Raw genomic sequence first — 13913 nt, 5'->3', positions numbered from 1 at the left:
CCATGCTCCTTCGATAATGTATCATTACTCCAGCCCACCACCCGGGTGGACTGCCTACGACTACACCCAGTCGCCACCCACCTCGCCTTACTACGCTCAATATGCCTCGCAATATGCCAACACCTACGCTTCACCCCGGGGAACAGGAACATCGCGACGACACACCCGCAAGGCCAGCTACACGGCCACCAAAGAACCGGGCTGGTACTCGGGATATCCGCAAAGCTACTACGAAGCCACGCCCGACTACGGCATCCCGTCGCGAAAGCACGATCATGTAAGTGCTTCCTTTGCGGCAATGCCGAAACACCGTCGCACCCACACAACCGACTATCCGACGGGGGTGGCTTTGGTCCCGGGTTCGCATTTGGATTCGACTCGCAATCGCAGCAACGACCCATCTTTGTTGATGTGGGCGGAGATGCATTCGATGTTCATCTCCCACGCTACGCTTTTCGCGAAGCCCGTCCGCCTCGCTCTGGCCGCCCCCCGGCCTCGACCTTCAAACATGCTGACCAGACCCGCGAGGGTCCCGCCAAGCATCGTCGCACCACATCGGCTTCGCACCGCAAATCAAACCCAGCCGCTGATTCTCACTTTTACTTCACCCAGGTTCCTAACAACGAGGATTACGAATCAGCGGCCCGTCGCACTCGTCACCGTCGCCAGTCCACTTCAACCCGCACTCCCAACAAGCCCAAGCCTGCGCCCGCCTCTAAGCCGCCACCCGTCGCCACCGAGGAGGATGCCGAGAACGCAGGCATCCCACCCGGCTATTCGATCAAGAACTGGGACCCCACGGAGGCTCCCATCATTCTGCTGGGCAGTGTATTCGACGCCAACTCCCTCGGCAAGTGGATCTACGACTGGACGGTCTTTCACCATGGCGCATCGACACCCATGGCTGACGTGGCAGGCGACCTGTGGCTATTGCTGATCAAGTTGGCGGGAAAGGTGAAGCGAGCGGACGAGTGTCTCCCGCGCATCCAGCGTATCGAGGCGCAGGAGGTCGTCGAGGACTTTTTAGAAAGTGGCGACCGCCTCTGGAACCGATTCAAGAAGCTGCTCAAGGCATGTGAGCTATACATGTGGAAAGCCGCTAAAAGGGAAAGTGGTGGCAAAGGTGCGCCCGTATCGATGGGCCGCAATTCAGGCTGTGAATTTGTCGAGTCGATCTTCGGCCGCGATCGCGAGCTGGAGAATACCGAGAAGCTGATGAATAGTATTCGGCTTTGGAACATGCGATTCGACGCCAACTGTGAGGATATCTTGCGCCGTCCGTCGGCCAAATAGACCCAAGCAACCAATCTGCAACTTACAACGAAAGACAACACTGAGAGAAAATACACGGAGATATCCCAGGAGCGACCTGACAGATATCCAGTTATACCTTTTTGATGAACATTTCTTTTGTCTTTTCCTATGTTTACTTTTCCTATGTCAAAGCTCTGAGTTTTTTTTTCGTTTTCTTTTTCTTTACACTGGGAGCATTTGACATTTCTGTTGAATCGCATTTGCAGCACGTTGGGTTTGGCTTCGGCTGGCTTTTACTCGTTCCACCTTTGCTCGGTTTTTGCTCTCATCCTACGGGAGGAGCCCCCAAAAGAATCCATGGTTTCGGCGCCTCTATTTCTGTTGCGTTTCCTTCTTGGGGCGGCGTCAATTTGTTTCTTGTTCTGATTCTCGGCGCTCTCTTTGCGTTTGGCTTTTGCATTTCTGTTCTTTGTTGTCGTCGATGTTCGTGTCATTCTGCTTTGATGATACCATCCTGCGATTCCTTGACTGCTAATTACTTATTTTGTCTTTTTCTGTTCTGTTTGCTTGTCCTCAACGTCCTCGTCGGTCGTTTGATTACTATTGCTACTGTTAGTATCTGTTATCCTGCCTGGCTATGTTGGGTCCGAGGAGGAACCTGGTTGTATATAGAACCACGATCCCAACATCTGATAGACCTTTTAAAACACTCGTTACGTTATTTTTCAACCATCCTTGGTCTTCACCCTCATGTAATCGGGTCACATTATTTCCACGTAGTCACCTCCATCCCCGCCTTGGGCCCCCAAAGTGGCAGTGATGTGATGAGCTACCGGCGGCAAGCGCTGCAAAGCCGCTGCACGGTGCATCAGTCCTGCGCGGCCGGTGTACCTCTACGTACGTTCTAGAATATACTTTGGGGGCGACTGGTTGTGGGAAGCAGGTACCAATGACGGCAATGGCTGATGTCACCCGCCGTGCAGCCTCCAGGGACGTGCAGCAGCTGCGGGTGATGGCGCTTGTTACTGGTTCGTCGGCATATAGGGTCCCAGCCGGGCGTAGTGGGATGTGCAAAGTTGGTGGGCTGCAGCGGGTCGTGGCGATCCTATTGGGAGGGAGGGGATGTCGTGTTGGGCTGTGGAGCCATGTGGGTGCGGGGTGAAGAGGGGTTCCAAGGGCTGTTACTGAGGGTTGGACGGTTATGATAGGTTGATGGGGAGGGAATGCGAGGTTATCTCGGGAGTGCGAAGGTGCCACATGGATGGTGTGAGAGAGATGTTGCACAGGCCAAAGTACAGTACGTACATATAGGCTAGTGAGTTGTTGAATGCATGCTTTTGTTGGCCCTCCACACTTGATTCCTCCGACCATCTGGAAATTCCTCTCTTCTTCGCCAATCAGATAAATGTGACAGGGCGGCTTCTGACTGGTCCGATGATGATATTCGTGCCCAGGCTGCCTTGTTTCCTGTACTTTGGCAAGCACTCGAGTGCAGGATTTGATGAGTCCCGGGTGTTTGTACTTCCTAGGCGATAGTATGATATCATTTTCTCATCTCTATTCTTCTTGCTCCAGGAGTACATAGAAACTCCATCGGATCCATACAGTGGAGTCATCCAGGAAACCGGTCAAACCTTAAGCCGCTAGAATATTGGCCTAGTCCTGATGTTAACCTCGGATCTTCTCTATACTCGAATATATCCATGGATATAAATCCTCTATTCGGACTGGATATCATCCCTCCTCCATCACCTGCGATGTTGACGTGTTGCCTATTGAGGCGACGGAACCAAAAAGATGGAGAGTCACGGGACTGGGCTCAGATCCAAAAAGCGGCGAAAGTTGTTGGGTCCGCGCGAGTTGACATCACCGGCGTAAAGCATCGGATGCACCTTCTGCTTGGCCTCTTTTCCAATTTCCAATATCCTGCTAGCATCGCGATCTCTCGAGATAGTAAACTCAAGTACAAACAGACAAACCAAACACCACCGCGGCCGCCCACCCCGAGTAATATTGCGATCTGCCGGTCTACCGGCTCGGAGCTAAGCATTCAAGCAAAGGACCCCACCAAGATCAACTGCCGAAATTTTGGTTCCTGGACTGGAGAATTTTCTTTTTCTTTTTCCTAGTACCTTTTCCTTTCTTCTTCGTCTGCTCTTGTACCTCTACCGTGGACGAGCTCGACGGTCCATGGACGGGGCGAATGAACAATGCAGAATGGATATCCGACGCGTCAGACCGACCATCGGGATATCCGGCCGTCTCTATGGGACCGATTTACTAGCCAGTTTCATATGAGACCCCCAGAGGACGATGAGCCTCAGTCATGGTGGATTGCATCGACGGCCATCCCGTTGGTGGCAGCTGCAGCGGGACCACTGGCGAATGTCATGTCGATTGTTGCGCTAGTCATGCCCTGGCGAAGCCATGTCACCTCCACGGTACCTGGACCAGCCGGGAACTTGCCTCAAGTCGGCTATGCTGATCCTCATTGGTAATATTAGACTCGAATTAAGATATTCATCCAAACACTGACGGCTGACCGTATCTCATAGGGTCACTGCCTTCAATGCGACGTCGCTGGTTTGCGGAATCGTGGGCAATATTTTCTTGCTGTTGAACTTTACACAGACGGTTCGGTACATTATTGCTTTGCCTGTGACGATAATTTCATGGTTTTTAGCTACAGGAATGGTGAGTATATCAGATCCACCCCCTCGAATCGTTCTTTCCGCTTACTCACGCCTGCAATAGTTGTGCGGGCTCACTGCAGCTCTTTCGATCTACGATCCTCCAACCGGCCCGAATAATGTATATTCACAAGCCTTCTGGAGTGCTGTCATTGCAGCGATTCTTTATTTCATTCTAAGCGTCATCTTGGTGATCAACATGCTGGGCTACTTTCTTGGCCGCTATCCTCAACATTTCTCCCTCACAGACGATCAACGCACCCTAATTCTGCAAATGACTGGATTTGTGGCTTGGCTAATTATCGGTGCTGCCATATTCCAGCGCGTGCTAGACATATCCTTTGCAGACGGACTCTACTTCAGCGATATTACGGTCCTCACCTTAGGATTTGGTGATGTAGTTGCTCATACACCAGTGGGCAAAGGCTTGATATGGCCGTATGCGGTGATTGGAATTATCATGCTAGGTCTTGTGGTCGGAAGTATTCATCGGTTTGCTCGAGAAGTTCACTACGATAACGTGGTGCGCAAGCACATAGAGCAAAGACGGCAGGCCACCTTTGAGCGGTCTATTGCTGTTGATGATCTCAACATGGCTAGAGCAGGTTTATCTGGGCAAGGAACCGGAGTACCTGTGGCACTTACCCTAACCCGCCAGCTGTCCCATATGTCATTACGTCGGAAACACCGCCACCAACCAATTCGCAACACCATTCACACTTTGGCAGCTGGTCGTAGACCTCGACTCCTTATTATGAGAGAAGAGAAGGATAGATTTGATGCAATGCGGGCGATCCAGTACGATACCATGCGCTTCCGTCGGTGGAATGACTTATTCATAAGTATCATCGCCTTCGCGATTGTGTGGACAGGCGGAGCAGTTGTCTTCTGGAGACTGGAGGATATCTCATACTTCGACGGCTTGTACTTTTGCTTCTGTTCTCTCCTTACCATTGGCTACGGCGACGTCACGCCCAAGTCGAATGCGGGCAGACCGTTTTTCGTGATGTGGTCACTTATCGCAATTCCGACTATGACCATGCTCATCTCGCAAATGAGTGATACTATCGTCGCGGCTTACAAAAAATCCACGGAAAGGCTTGGTGACTACACACTGATGCCCCGTTCTGGCGCATACCGGTCCTGCATTAATCATTTCCCCTTCATCGTGAAATTCCTCCAAAAACGCCAAGAGAAAAAGCGACTCAAGCGAGGGTTTCCAGTTGGGGCAGATACGACCGATGATCGGCCGTCAACAGCTCAGACTGAAAAGGATGTCGAAGAAGCGCCCATCGGCCGTCGATCTCAAGATCGTCCACATCGAACAATCGAGGAACTTGCTCGTGAGCCGAACCCCTCCCCGTTTGAACTGGCCCAGCAATTGGCCTTTGCTATTCGTCGTACCTCCCAAGATGCACGAGTAGGAAAACGAAAGCGTTATTCGTATGAGGAGTGGGTTGAGCACACCCGCTTGATCCAATTTACAGATCCACGGTCTGGACCCTCTTCCGGAAGCCAGCAGCAACACCGAGGTGTATCCACAGACGAAGACGAATTCGGTGTGCTCAACTGGGACTGGATCGGTGAGAGTAGTCCCATGTTAGCTCATCAGACGGAGCCAGAATGGGTGCTGGATCGATTGTGTGAGAGCTTGGTTCGTTACGTGTCGACCCAGGAACAGTCTAGGGCCGAGTCACAGGGCCAAGGAGATGATACAGCCGATGAGCCTACCTTGAGAAAGGAGCAGGACCTCGGACTTGAGCAGACTTGAGTTGAATAATGAATGACTGTCTGGTAATACTTGCCGTTTCGAGAGCGTGAATGCATTTGAAGGAGACCGCCTGATACTAGAGTACTAGTACCTTTTTCGATATGTTGTTGTACATATTGCTAGATTCAATGTGCATACTAGTAGCGGGGTTTGAAGCAAATTTAATAACTTTTGGCTTTTCATTGGATACCTTGTTGTTTCTTCTGATAGACGTAATTCTTGATGAGAACTGGCTTATAGTGGAGACGAGGCTGTGCAGCGTGACTCCATTCCAAGTCTGCCTGTCAGCGATAATTAGTTACTACTAGTATGCCAAGGCACCCGTTTCCCTTCAAATAAGCCGCATCTTCTCTCTTTCCCAAATCTCTCGAAACATTCACAAAATGACTTCAAACATTCCTGAGATCCTGCTCCTTTGCCAGGATGTAGATTTCATCGATGCCTTCAAAGAGGCACTGCGGACCCGCTGGCCCAAATACACCCCCGACAAAGTGAAGATCACCATGATCAACGAGCGCCTCAATTCTCTCCCAGAGTCATTTAAATTCGACCTGATCGTTTCCCCGTCCAATTCATACGGTCGCCTTGATGGTGCATTCGACCAGGCTATTTCGAAAACATTCAGTCCACTTGACGATTTCCACGCCGTGACACGCTCTGCTCAAACCGTTCTCTACGACAAATGGCGGGGGTTCGCCCCGCCAGGGTCCTGCACCCTCGTTGAGTGGGGACTGACCTTGGCTAGCAACTCGCGTGGCTGTCGCTGGCTTGCGGTCTGTCCGACTATGAGAGAACCTCAGAATGTCAACTGGGACCGGGAGCTTGTTTACGAATGTACTTGGAGTCTGATGTGTCAAATTGAAGGTCATAATCGTCGCCATTCGAAGAAGATTAGGTCGATCCTCATGACGCCTTTTGCCGCGGGTGTTGGGAAGGTCAGCAAGGAGCGCTGGGCGTCTCAGACCGTCCTTGCATTGAGGCAATTTGTCGAGTCGGTTGAGAGACCTCAGCAGTGGAGTAGTCTGCAGTGGGACAAGATTGAGAGGATTGGCAATGACATAGCTAGTACTTGGCAGGGCACTGAAGGGTCGTAATGGTCTTGCCTTTTTAACTTATTTATTTGTTTTCAATCGTATTCGTCTTTAAGCTGACAGTTCTAAATAAATTGAATTCACACCGGTATGCGTATTTTCAACCACTCTTAATGTACATGCATTACTTCGTAAGATAGAAATAGAACTTTCCTGATTTTCCAAAACTTTTACTTTCCATGACGCCTGCAATCATATTTGAACGCACAGCTCGGTAGTATACGATAACTGGCCGTTCGTCGTAGACCAGAGAAGCGGAGACCACACCTTGGTATTTCACCTCACGTAGCTATCCAAAGAGAACATAGTATGTTAGCTTGAACACGAAAGGGTGCTTTTCTATGGACACTCACCGAAGCACTTCCCCAATCTTCAAATCGTACTCTTTCCCCATTTCTCGCCACTATGAATGGAGCGACATCTTCGGTAGAATCAAATGTGTTGCCAAACCAATTCAACTCCTCCAGGTCTTTCTCGAACGGATGGCTTGTGGATAGAATGAATCCGTCCCATTCTCCCATTAATTGGTCAGGATGTACGGGCTTGAGACCACGGAAGATATTATCGATATATGCTGGGCCAAGAGAGCCAGGACGTTGAGTTGAGGCGATAAATCGTTTGGCAGGGCTCGGCTGGAAACGGTCGACTCGGAACGATGGGACAATAGGGAAATGTAGATCCATGACCGGGAGGCCTCGCAGTTGTAAAAGAAGAAAAGGGATCAGGAAAGAATGCTTATGTCTCCTTTAGACCACCAGTAAAGGAAAGCAGGAGAAGGGCGCAATGTCTAGACCCCCATACCCAAGCAGTAGCAAACGCTATGTGGATCAGATTTATTTACATCCGGGGTAGACTTCGCTTATAAGTACGTCTCCATGGCATTGGCAGATTGGGGTAGATATTGTTGACACGAGTCGCGAGGCAAGGCAAATATGCGAGAGAATCCCCCTCCATTTCCCCAGTTTTTAAGGTATGCGCGGTTAGCGAAGTGTAGACTCGGTGGCATTTTTGCAAAGAGGTGATCCCTGCCCGTCGAAGGAGGGCTAGAATGGATTGGTCTGTTTCTGTGATACCCTGGAATTTGAGGAAACACTATATGCTTTGATCCGTGCAGACACCCGACCCCATACCTAAAATGGCGAGGGGCATTATTATCTGATGGCCCTGACGAAGGCAACAGGCCCCCTCTGCCCTCCTGGCCGATTGCCACATTCCAGTTGCCGGTCCGCCCCGTTCTTGAGGGTCGTTTCCTGCAGGTGATCCACGATCGATAAACAGTGGCTATTAATGGATTGGGCTACATATGCGCCACTCCAAATGTGAGACCTGGAGCCAGTGGAATTCTCGGGCGAATTGCCGGTTTCACTTCGTCTGGCATTTGGCGTGCGGATACGATTTTCAATTACTGTTTCGCCATAGGCTACTTGAAATAACTATGCCCTCTGCTTTATTCTTTTGCAATGGAGGAACTACTAGCATTTTCTATAAAAGATATACAGTGAGACCATCAGTGTAGCCATAGCTTGAACCAGTACACAGCCGCATTCTTCGCCCTCTCTAGACCTTTCATTTCAGCCTTGTTGGTGCGGTTCCCTCGCACGGCAAAGGCATGCTCTAAACCGGGGAAGTGTTGATAATCATAGTCCAGACCCAGCGAGGGAATCACCCGGTTGCTAAACTCTTTCAACTCGGGGGTAAACACGGGATCGATCTCGGGCGCTAGGATCTGTACCGGGACGCCAATATTTTCAATCTCACTCTCCGTGAGCCAAGATGGGTGTGCAGTAGAGATGCAATCGACAAGATTGTTGTGGTTTTGGCACCCAGACGAAAGACTGCCCAACCGCCAAAGCAAAATCCGATTGCCCCAATGCTCTGATGCTGCTCGCGTAATGCCTTCGCGAATGCAATAATTTCAGGCTCTCGAATGTCCTTGGTGTTGCGGGCTATGAAGGCTGGTAGGTCCAGTGATCCCCATTCGGAGGGACCCTTCGATAGAATCTCGGATGGCAAGACTTCGCTGCCGAAGCTGGGGGAATATCGTGTTGGTGCAAATAGATAGTAGAGATAGAATATGCATTTTGCTTACAAGTCAGGAACGTAGACTGTAGCGTCTACTTCCTCGGCATAGGAATCTGCCAAAAGCCGGATGTTGGGGAACGTCCATCCAAACAGGTCGTGGATTACCAGGATCGCGACGTTGCGGTTCGAACCTGTCACATAGGTCGCGTTTCCTGCGAGATTTGTCTCATGGCCTTTGGGTTCACCGTCCCATTGGAAGCCCTTAATGCAGCAGTCACTCATATTGTAGTAATTATTACGGTTGTGTCAGGTTGTGGATTGCGGGGTTCCTTCAAGTTACACAATTTGAATGAGGTGGTGGTAGTTCTATGTCTTCAACTTGAATCGTTGCCGTAAGGTAATCGTAGTAGTACTAATAGTACTTCTAATTTATCAGCTCCAGCTGATATTTCCCCCGCTTCCTTGATACGATACGGTCGCAATTAAATACCCACTTCAAGTTGGAGCGTGACTCACTCGGCTGAAGGAATATAGTTCTTCGGGCTTACTCTATGGTGGCCTTACTCTATCTCCGAAGTGCGGCGCTCCATAGCGACAACTACTAGTTCAGTCGGACAGCAATTTAGGCTGACCGTCTCAGCAGCCACCTGTACCTGTCGACTTATAAGGTTTGTATAGTAATCATTAGGACAATGATAATACTGGCATAACCAACCTTCGAGGAACATCTTAGATAAATTAAAGATTGGACTTGATAATAACCAAAATAGTGGTACTGCGAAGCGAACCTGATGTCAGGAACCCTAAGAGGAAAGATTTGAAAACCGAATGAATGTTCCTGTGAGATGTGTATTGAGATAGTGCCCTAGGCTACAAAACCTTTTCTTGAAATCAGTAATTACTACTATTGAGCCGGTTGCCGCTATAAAGCGCCGCATCGAAGGCTAGGCGTGACAACCGTTCACCGTATGGTGCGTGCAGTACGTGATATTGAGGCTTGACCGTTACATAATACCTCAGGCTGCAATCGGATAATAATTAGTAGAGTTTGAGAAGATCGAAAAGGGCAATCTTGTGATATGACATAACTTACTCGAAGTTATCGAGGTTCTTGTCACTACTCTTATGCCACACATCTTAGCATACCAATTGGAATCACCGGCTGTCCGGATGCTGCCCAGGTATGACGATGAAGGTGAGCTAGAGGGAGCTCGAGTGAAATGCGGCAAAGAGTTTATTATTAACCAAACAATGACCCAATCCTGGAAGGCCGGGTGGGACAAAAAATGCCTCTGAGCTTGTGACCAAGTGAGATAGCCTGAACCGGTTATACCTCCACCTATTTACTGGCCGGATTTCAATGGGTCGAGGTCTTACTCTTACAAAATTAGCTTCCTTCGCCACCTCAGGTCCAATCATAATGTTTGTTTTTGCCAAACCCGGAGCATAGGTGAGAGCTTTGTGGCGAGAATAATCCCCGTGATGTGGGTGGACCCGCGGCCTTGGAATTGCCTCGACTGAAGCCCCGCTCAGGATTGATTAAATTTCGGCATTCACTGGCCAGCTCGATAATGAGTTCGAGAATAGCATAGAATAAGTGGCACCGACGAGTAAATCGCCAATGGCGAATGCGGGGAAGCGACCATGGAGTGGTGGTAAATGCCATCGTCATCAAGATATCATCGAATGGCCATCCGCCACCTTCCTCCACGGGCATTCTCTCATAAATATAGAGGCCTTGAAACTGCATAGAATTGATTTCTTCTTCTATGAAGTGAATTACTATCTTGCAAATCAATCACTACTCAGCAATCACAACTATTTGGTATGCATGCCTCTTCCCATCTCTTCTACCTGCCCACTGGAGATGGTCATACCTCCAATCATTCTCAAGATAATAATGTACTAATGTCTAAATTCCACGAGGAAGAATCAGGTACACAATTATTTACCATGTCGACCAATAAGGAGAATATCCTGCGCTTCCCTGGTAGTACCGACCCGAAATTTGCCGCAAAGCCCTCGCAAACGCAGTCGCAGTCGCAGTCGCAGTCCGGGTGGAGCGAGCAGGACAGTTCCAAATGGAGTCCTATCCAGTCCTTCAGTAGCCACATGGACAACGAGGGCCATCCAGTGGCCGACCCTATCGGAGGCAAAGGTGGTCCCATGAAAGGCCAAAAGAAGGGCCATATCGATGAAAATAGCGATCTGTTTGATGCGATGAATGCGGAGACCGAGGACTTTGACTAGGGGAACCTCGTGAATATGGATATTAAGAAATAATATTTCGCAGTACTGTTGAAATTAAATTGAATGCAATACAATGGGTTAATGTGGAGCAGTGTAGTGTGGGATATACTTAGTCTTGCTAATGTAGTGCTAGCACGGAGTACTACTAGTGTATGATAGTCATTGCCGTGGCAACGGGCAACCCCGATCATAGCGCACCCCATGCACCGCAATAGTCTTTCTTGATTCAATTGCATTGCAAAATATCATTCAATCCATCATCATTTATTGAACTTGTCTATTCCAATCGACCGTGTCAGCATGCGACTTGCCTAAAAACCGAAACCGAGAGTCTAAACCAGATCGATTGTTTACATCGCGGTGGCCCAACGGAACGAACCGCAGTGAAGTTCCCAACTCGAAGGTCGCCAGTAAACTTGGAACTTGAAACTCCCCCCAGAGGGAACCGCGAACCAACGCGCATCACAACAGTACCGACCCCCCTTCCATTTCACTTCACTTCACTTCACGTCACTCTTTTCTTCCCTTTGATTCCTCATCCCTACCAATATACTCTCATTCCCCCCTCATTTCATGTGTATACGATTCATTGCATGTACAATCATCTCATCGACCGACGACGCGAGGCCGTCGACGCTTGTGTTCAATTATTAAGGGATCGTAGCAGGGAAATGGCGCTAGATCCGCGCTTCTTCAACCATATCGACCAGGCGGGGCCTGGTTCGATCTCCTCCGCTTCTTCCTCCGAATTCTCGGCTGCCACGGGCATCACGTCGCCCAGCATCCTGTCCACCTCCGCCTCCGCCGCCACGCTCAGATCGACCGCGTCCAGCCCGTCATTACGCGCCCGAGAAGGCATCCCAGTTCATGTCGCACGCCAGGATGGACCTGGCAGTCCGTCGCCGGGAGGAAATGTGCGCGTCGTGGTGCGAGTTCGGAAGTTTCTCCCTAGAGGTATGATGACATTTCCCACAAGTCGCAGTGCGCCCGGGGGAGGCTATGGGCCGCATAGGATTCGCTGGACCCCATGGTTTCTAACCACTTTCCAACAGAAATCCAACGCCAGGCGGAATGTCTCATCTCGATGGACCCTCACACCCAGATGACGCTCCTACATGCCCCGAAGCGAAGCCCAGCCGATCTAGCAAAACCAAAGTTTCAAGCCCGTGGCAAGGTCCTCGAAGACAAGTCGTTCACATTCGATAATTCATTCTGGTCCCACGAAGAGGAGGATGAGCATTATGCGCACCAAGAGGAAGTATACAACTCACTTGGTGAAGAATTTCTGGATCATAATTTCGAAGGTTACCACACTTGCATCTTCGCCTATGGACAAACGGGTTCCGGCAAGAGTTATACAATGATGGGAACGCCCGAGCAGCCAGGATTGATTCCTCGTACCTGCGAGGATCTTTTCCAGCGCATCGAATCATCACCCTCGCCCGACATCAGTTATAACGTCCGAGTATCCTACTTTGAAGTGTATAATGAGCATGTGCGGGACCTTTTGGTACCACGGACAGACCCCCCGCATTACCTTCGGATCCGCGAGTCTCCATCAGAAGGTCCATACGTCAAGGACCTCACGGAAGTGACAGCAAGGAACTACACAGAGTTGATGAAGTTTATGCGCAAGGGTGATGTCTCACGAACCACGGCAAGCACCAAAATGAACGATACCTCCTCTCGATCACACGCCGTTTTCACGATAACTTTGAAGCAAATACATCACGATCTCTCCACGGACGAAACGACGGAACGTACGGCTCGCATTCGCCTTGTCGATCTTGCAGGTTCTGAGAGGGCCAAGTCGACTGAAGCAACTGGCGCACGACTCCGTGAAGGTTCGAATATCAACAAGTCACTCACAACTCTTGGCAGAGTGATAGCTGCGTTGGCAGATCCCAAGAAAACCCGAGGCGGCAGAAAGGGCAAAGATCTGGTGCCTTATCGTGACTCCATTCTCACATGGTTGTTGAAGGATAGTCTGGGCGGAAACTCAAAGACGGCAATGATTGCATGTATTGCCCCTGCAGATTATGAGGAGACACTTTCCACTCTACGATACGCCGACCAGGCCAAAAATATTCGCACTCGTGCACGGGTTAACCAGGACCATCTATCGGCTGCCGAGCGCGACCAGCAGATTGCGGAGATGACGGAAACTATTCGCACCCTTCAGCTAAGCGTGAGCCAAGCAAATGAAAACCAGCGCGCAACTCAGCTTCAGGACGAGAAGTTGGATGAATACCAGCAGAAGGTTGAGAAGATGCAGCGTCTAATGGAGGAAAGCCAGATGGTCAGCAAGTCCAAAATCCAACAGTTACAGACAGAAAATGAGGCACTGCGCCTGCACCTGAAACTTGCCCTGGAAAGTCTCAAGAACCCAATTCCGCCAGTTAATATCCCTCAACGACAACCTAGTCTCGCATCATTGGCGGAGGAATCCCCGTCTCCCCTTGCAACAAAAGAAAACCGTTCGCGAGAGGGCTCTCCCGCCTATTCAGAAACCGAGAGTGAGACCGATGTCTGGGAGGATGAGGAGGATGAATCGACGGATATGAACGAGCAGGAGGCGTACCTGATGCAAAATCACATGCAGGATCTCCTTGGCGATTTGAGTGTTTTCAAACGGAAGCTAGCAACCGACCATGAGCGCTGGCACCATGACGAGCAGACTGCGACTCGCAAACGTCGAGCTCTAAGGCAAATAGCTGCCAATAATCGTTAGCTCTGGCGAGTTCCTGGCAGCCTTTGATGCTTTTTGTATAGAGCTGGTGTTAGCGGGCGCAGTCTTTGTTTCGATCTTTTGTTTGGGCTGAAGCCCAAGCCCTC

The 13913-nt window shown here is 50.0% G+C and overlaps 7 protein-coding genes across 7 annotated transcripts; 5 read left to right on the top strand and 2 right to left on the bottom strand.

The window, feature by feature from the left end:
* Positions 1-16: 16 nt before the first annotated feature.
* Positions 17-1293, top strand: N7509_002646 (uncharacterized protein; the record flags this gene model as incomplete). Its single annotated transcript, XM_056627283.1, has 2 exons — positions 17-277; positions 391-1293. The coding sequence occupies 2 exons, from the start codon at positions 17-19 to the stop codon at positions 1291-1293; spliced, it is 1164 nt and encodes a 387-aa protein (XP_056493078.1).
* A 2171-nt stretch (positions 1294-3464) lies between these two features.
* Positions 3465-5715, top strand: N7509_002645 (potassium channel family protein; the record flags this gene model as incomplete). The annotated part of the gene is made up of 3 exons (XM_056627282.1): positions 3465-3748; positions 3810-3948; positions 4009-5715. The coding sequence occupies 3 exons, from the start codon at positions 3465-3467 to the stop codon at positions 5713-5715; spliced, it is 2130 nt and encodes a 709-aa protein (XP_056493077.1).
* Positions 5716-6098: 383 nt separating this feature from the next.
* On the top strand, positions 6099-6809 carry N7509_002644 (uncharacterized protein; the record flags this gene model as incomplete). The annotated part of the gene is made up of 1 exon (XM_056627281.1): positions 6099-6809. One exon carries the CDS (start codon positions 6099-6101, stop codon positions 6807-6809), a length of 711 nt encoding a protein of 236 aa, XP_056493076.1.
* A 121-nt stretch (positions 6810-6930) lies between these two features.
* On the bottom strand, positions 6931-7489 carry N7509_002643 (uncharacterized protein; the record flags this gene model as incomplete). Its single annotated transcript, XM_056627280.1, has 2 exons — positions 6931-7095; positions 7160-7489. The coding sequence occupies 2 exons, from the start codon at positions 7487-7489 to the stop codon at positions 6931-6933; spliced, it is 495 nt and encodes a 164-aa protein (XP_056493075.1).
* Positions 7490-8313: 824 nt separating this feature from the next.
* N7509_002642 (Esterase lipase) lies at positions 8314-9110 on the bottom strand (the record flags this gene model as incomplete). Its single annotated transcript, XM_056627279.1, has 3 exons — positions 8314-8532; positions 8565-8835; positions 8896-9110. 3 exons carry the CDS (start codon positions 9108-9110, stop codon positions 8314-8316), a joined length of 705 nt encoding a protein of 234 aa, XP_056493074.1.
* Positions 9111-10781: 1671 nt separating this feature from the next.
* N7509_002641 (uncharacterized protein) lies at positions 10782-11078 on the top strand (the record flags this gene model as incomplete). Its single annotated transcript, XM_056627278.1, has 1 exon — positions 10782-11078. The coding sequence occupies one exon, from the start codon at positions 10782-10784 to the stop codon at positions 11076-11078; it is 297 nt and encodes a 98-aa protein (XP_056493073.1).
* A 671-nt stretch (positions 11079-11749) lies between these two features.
* On the top strand, positions 11750-13809 carry N7509_002640 (kinesin-3 family protein uncB; the record flags this gene model as incomplete). Its single annotated transcript, XM_056627277.1, has 2 exons — positions 11750-12032; positions 12131-13809. The coding sequence occupies 2 exons, from the start codon at positions 11750-11752 to the stop codon at positions 13807-13809; spliced, it is 1962 nt and encodes a 653-aa protein (XP_056493072.1).
* Positions 13810-13913: the final 104 nt, after the last annotated feature.

This window comes from Penicillium cosmopolitanum (genome assembly GCF_028827165.1).
Source record: "Penicillium cosmopolitanum strain IBT 29677 chromosome Unknown utg000004l:1.0-4361866.0:1.0-4365735.0, whole genome shotgun sequence".
Taxonomy (NCBI): domain Eukaryota; kingdom Fungi; phylum Ascomycota; class Eurotiomycetes; order Eurotiales; family Aspergillaceae; genus Penicillium; species Penicillium cosmopolitanum.
Note: the sequence above shows the minus strand (reverse complement) of the source record. Positions and strands in the feature narration are given on the sequence as shown.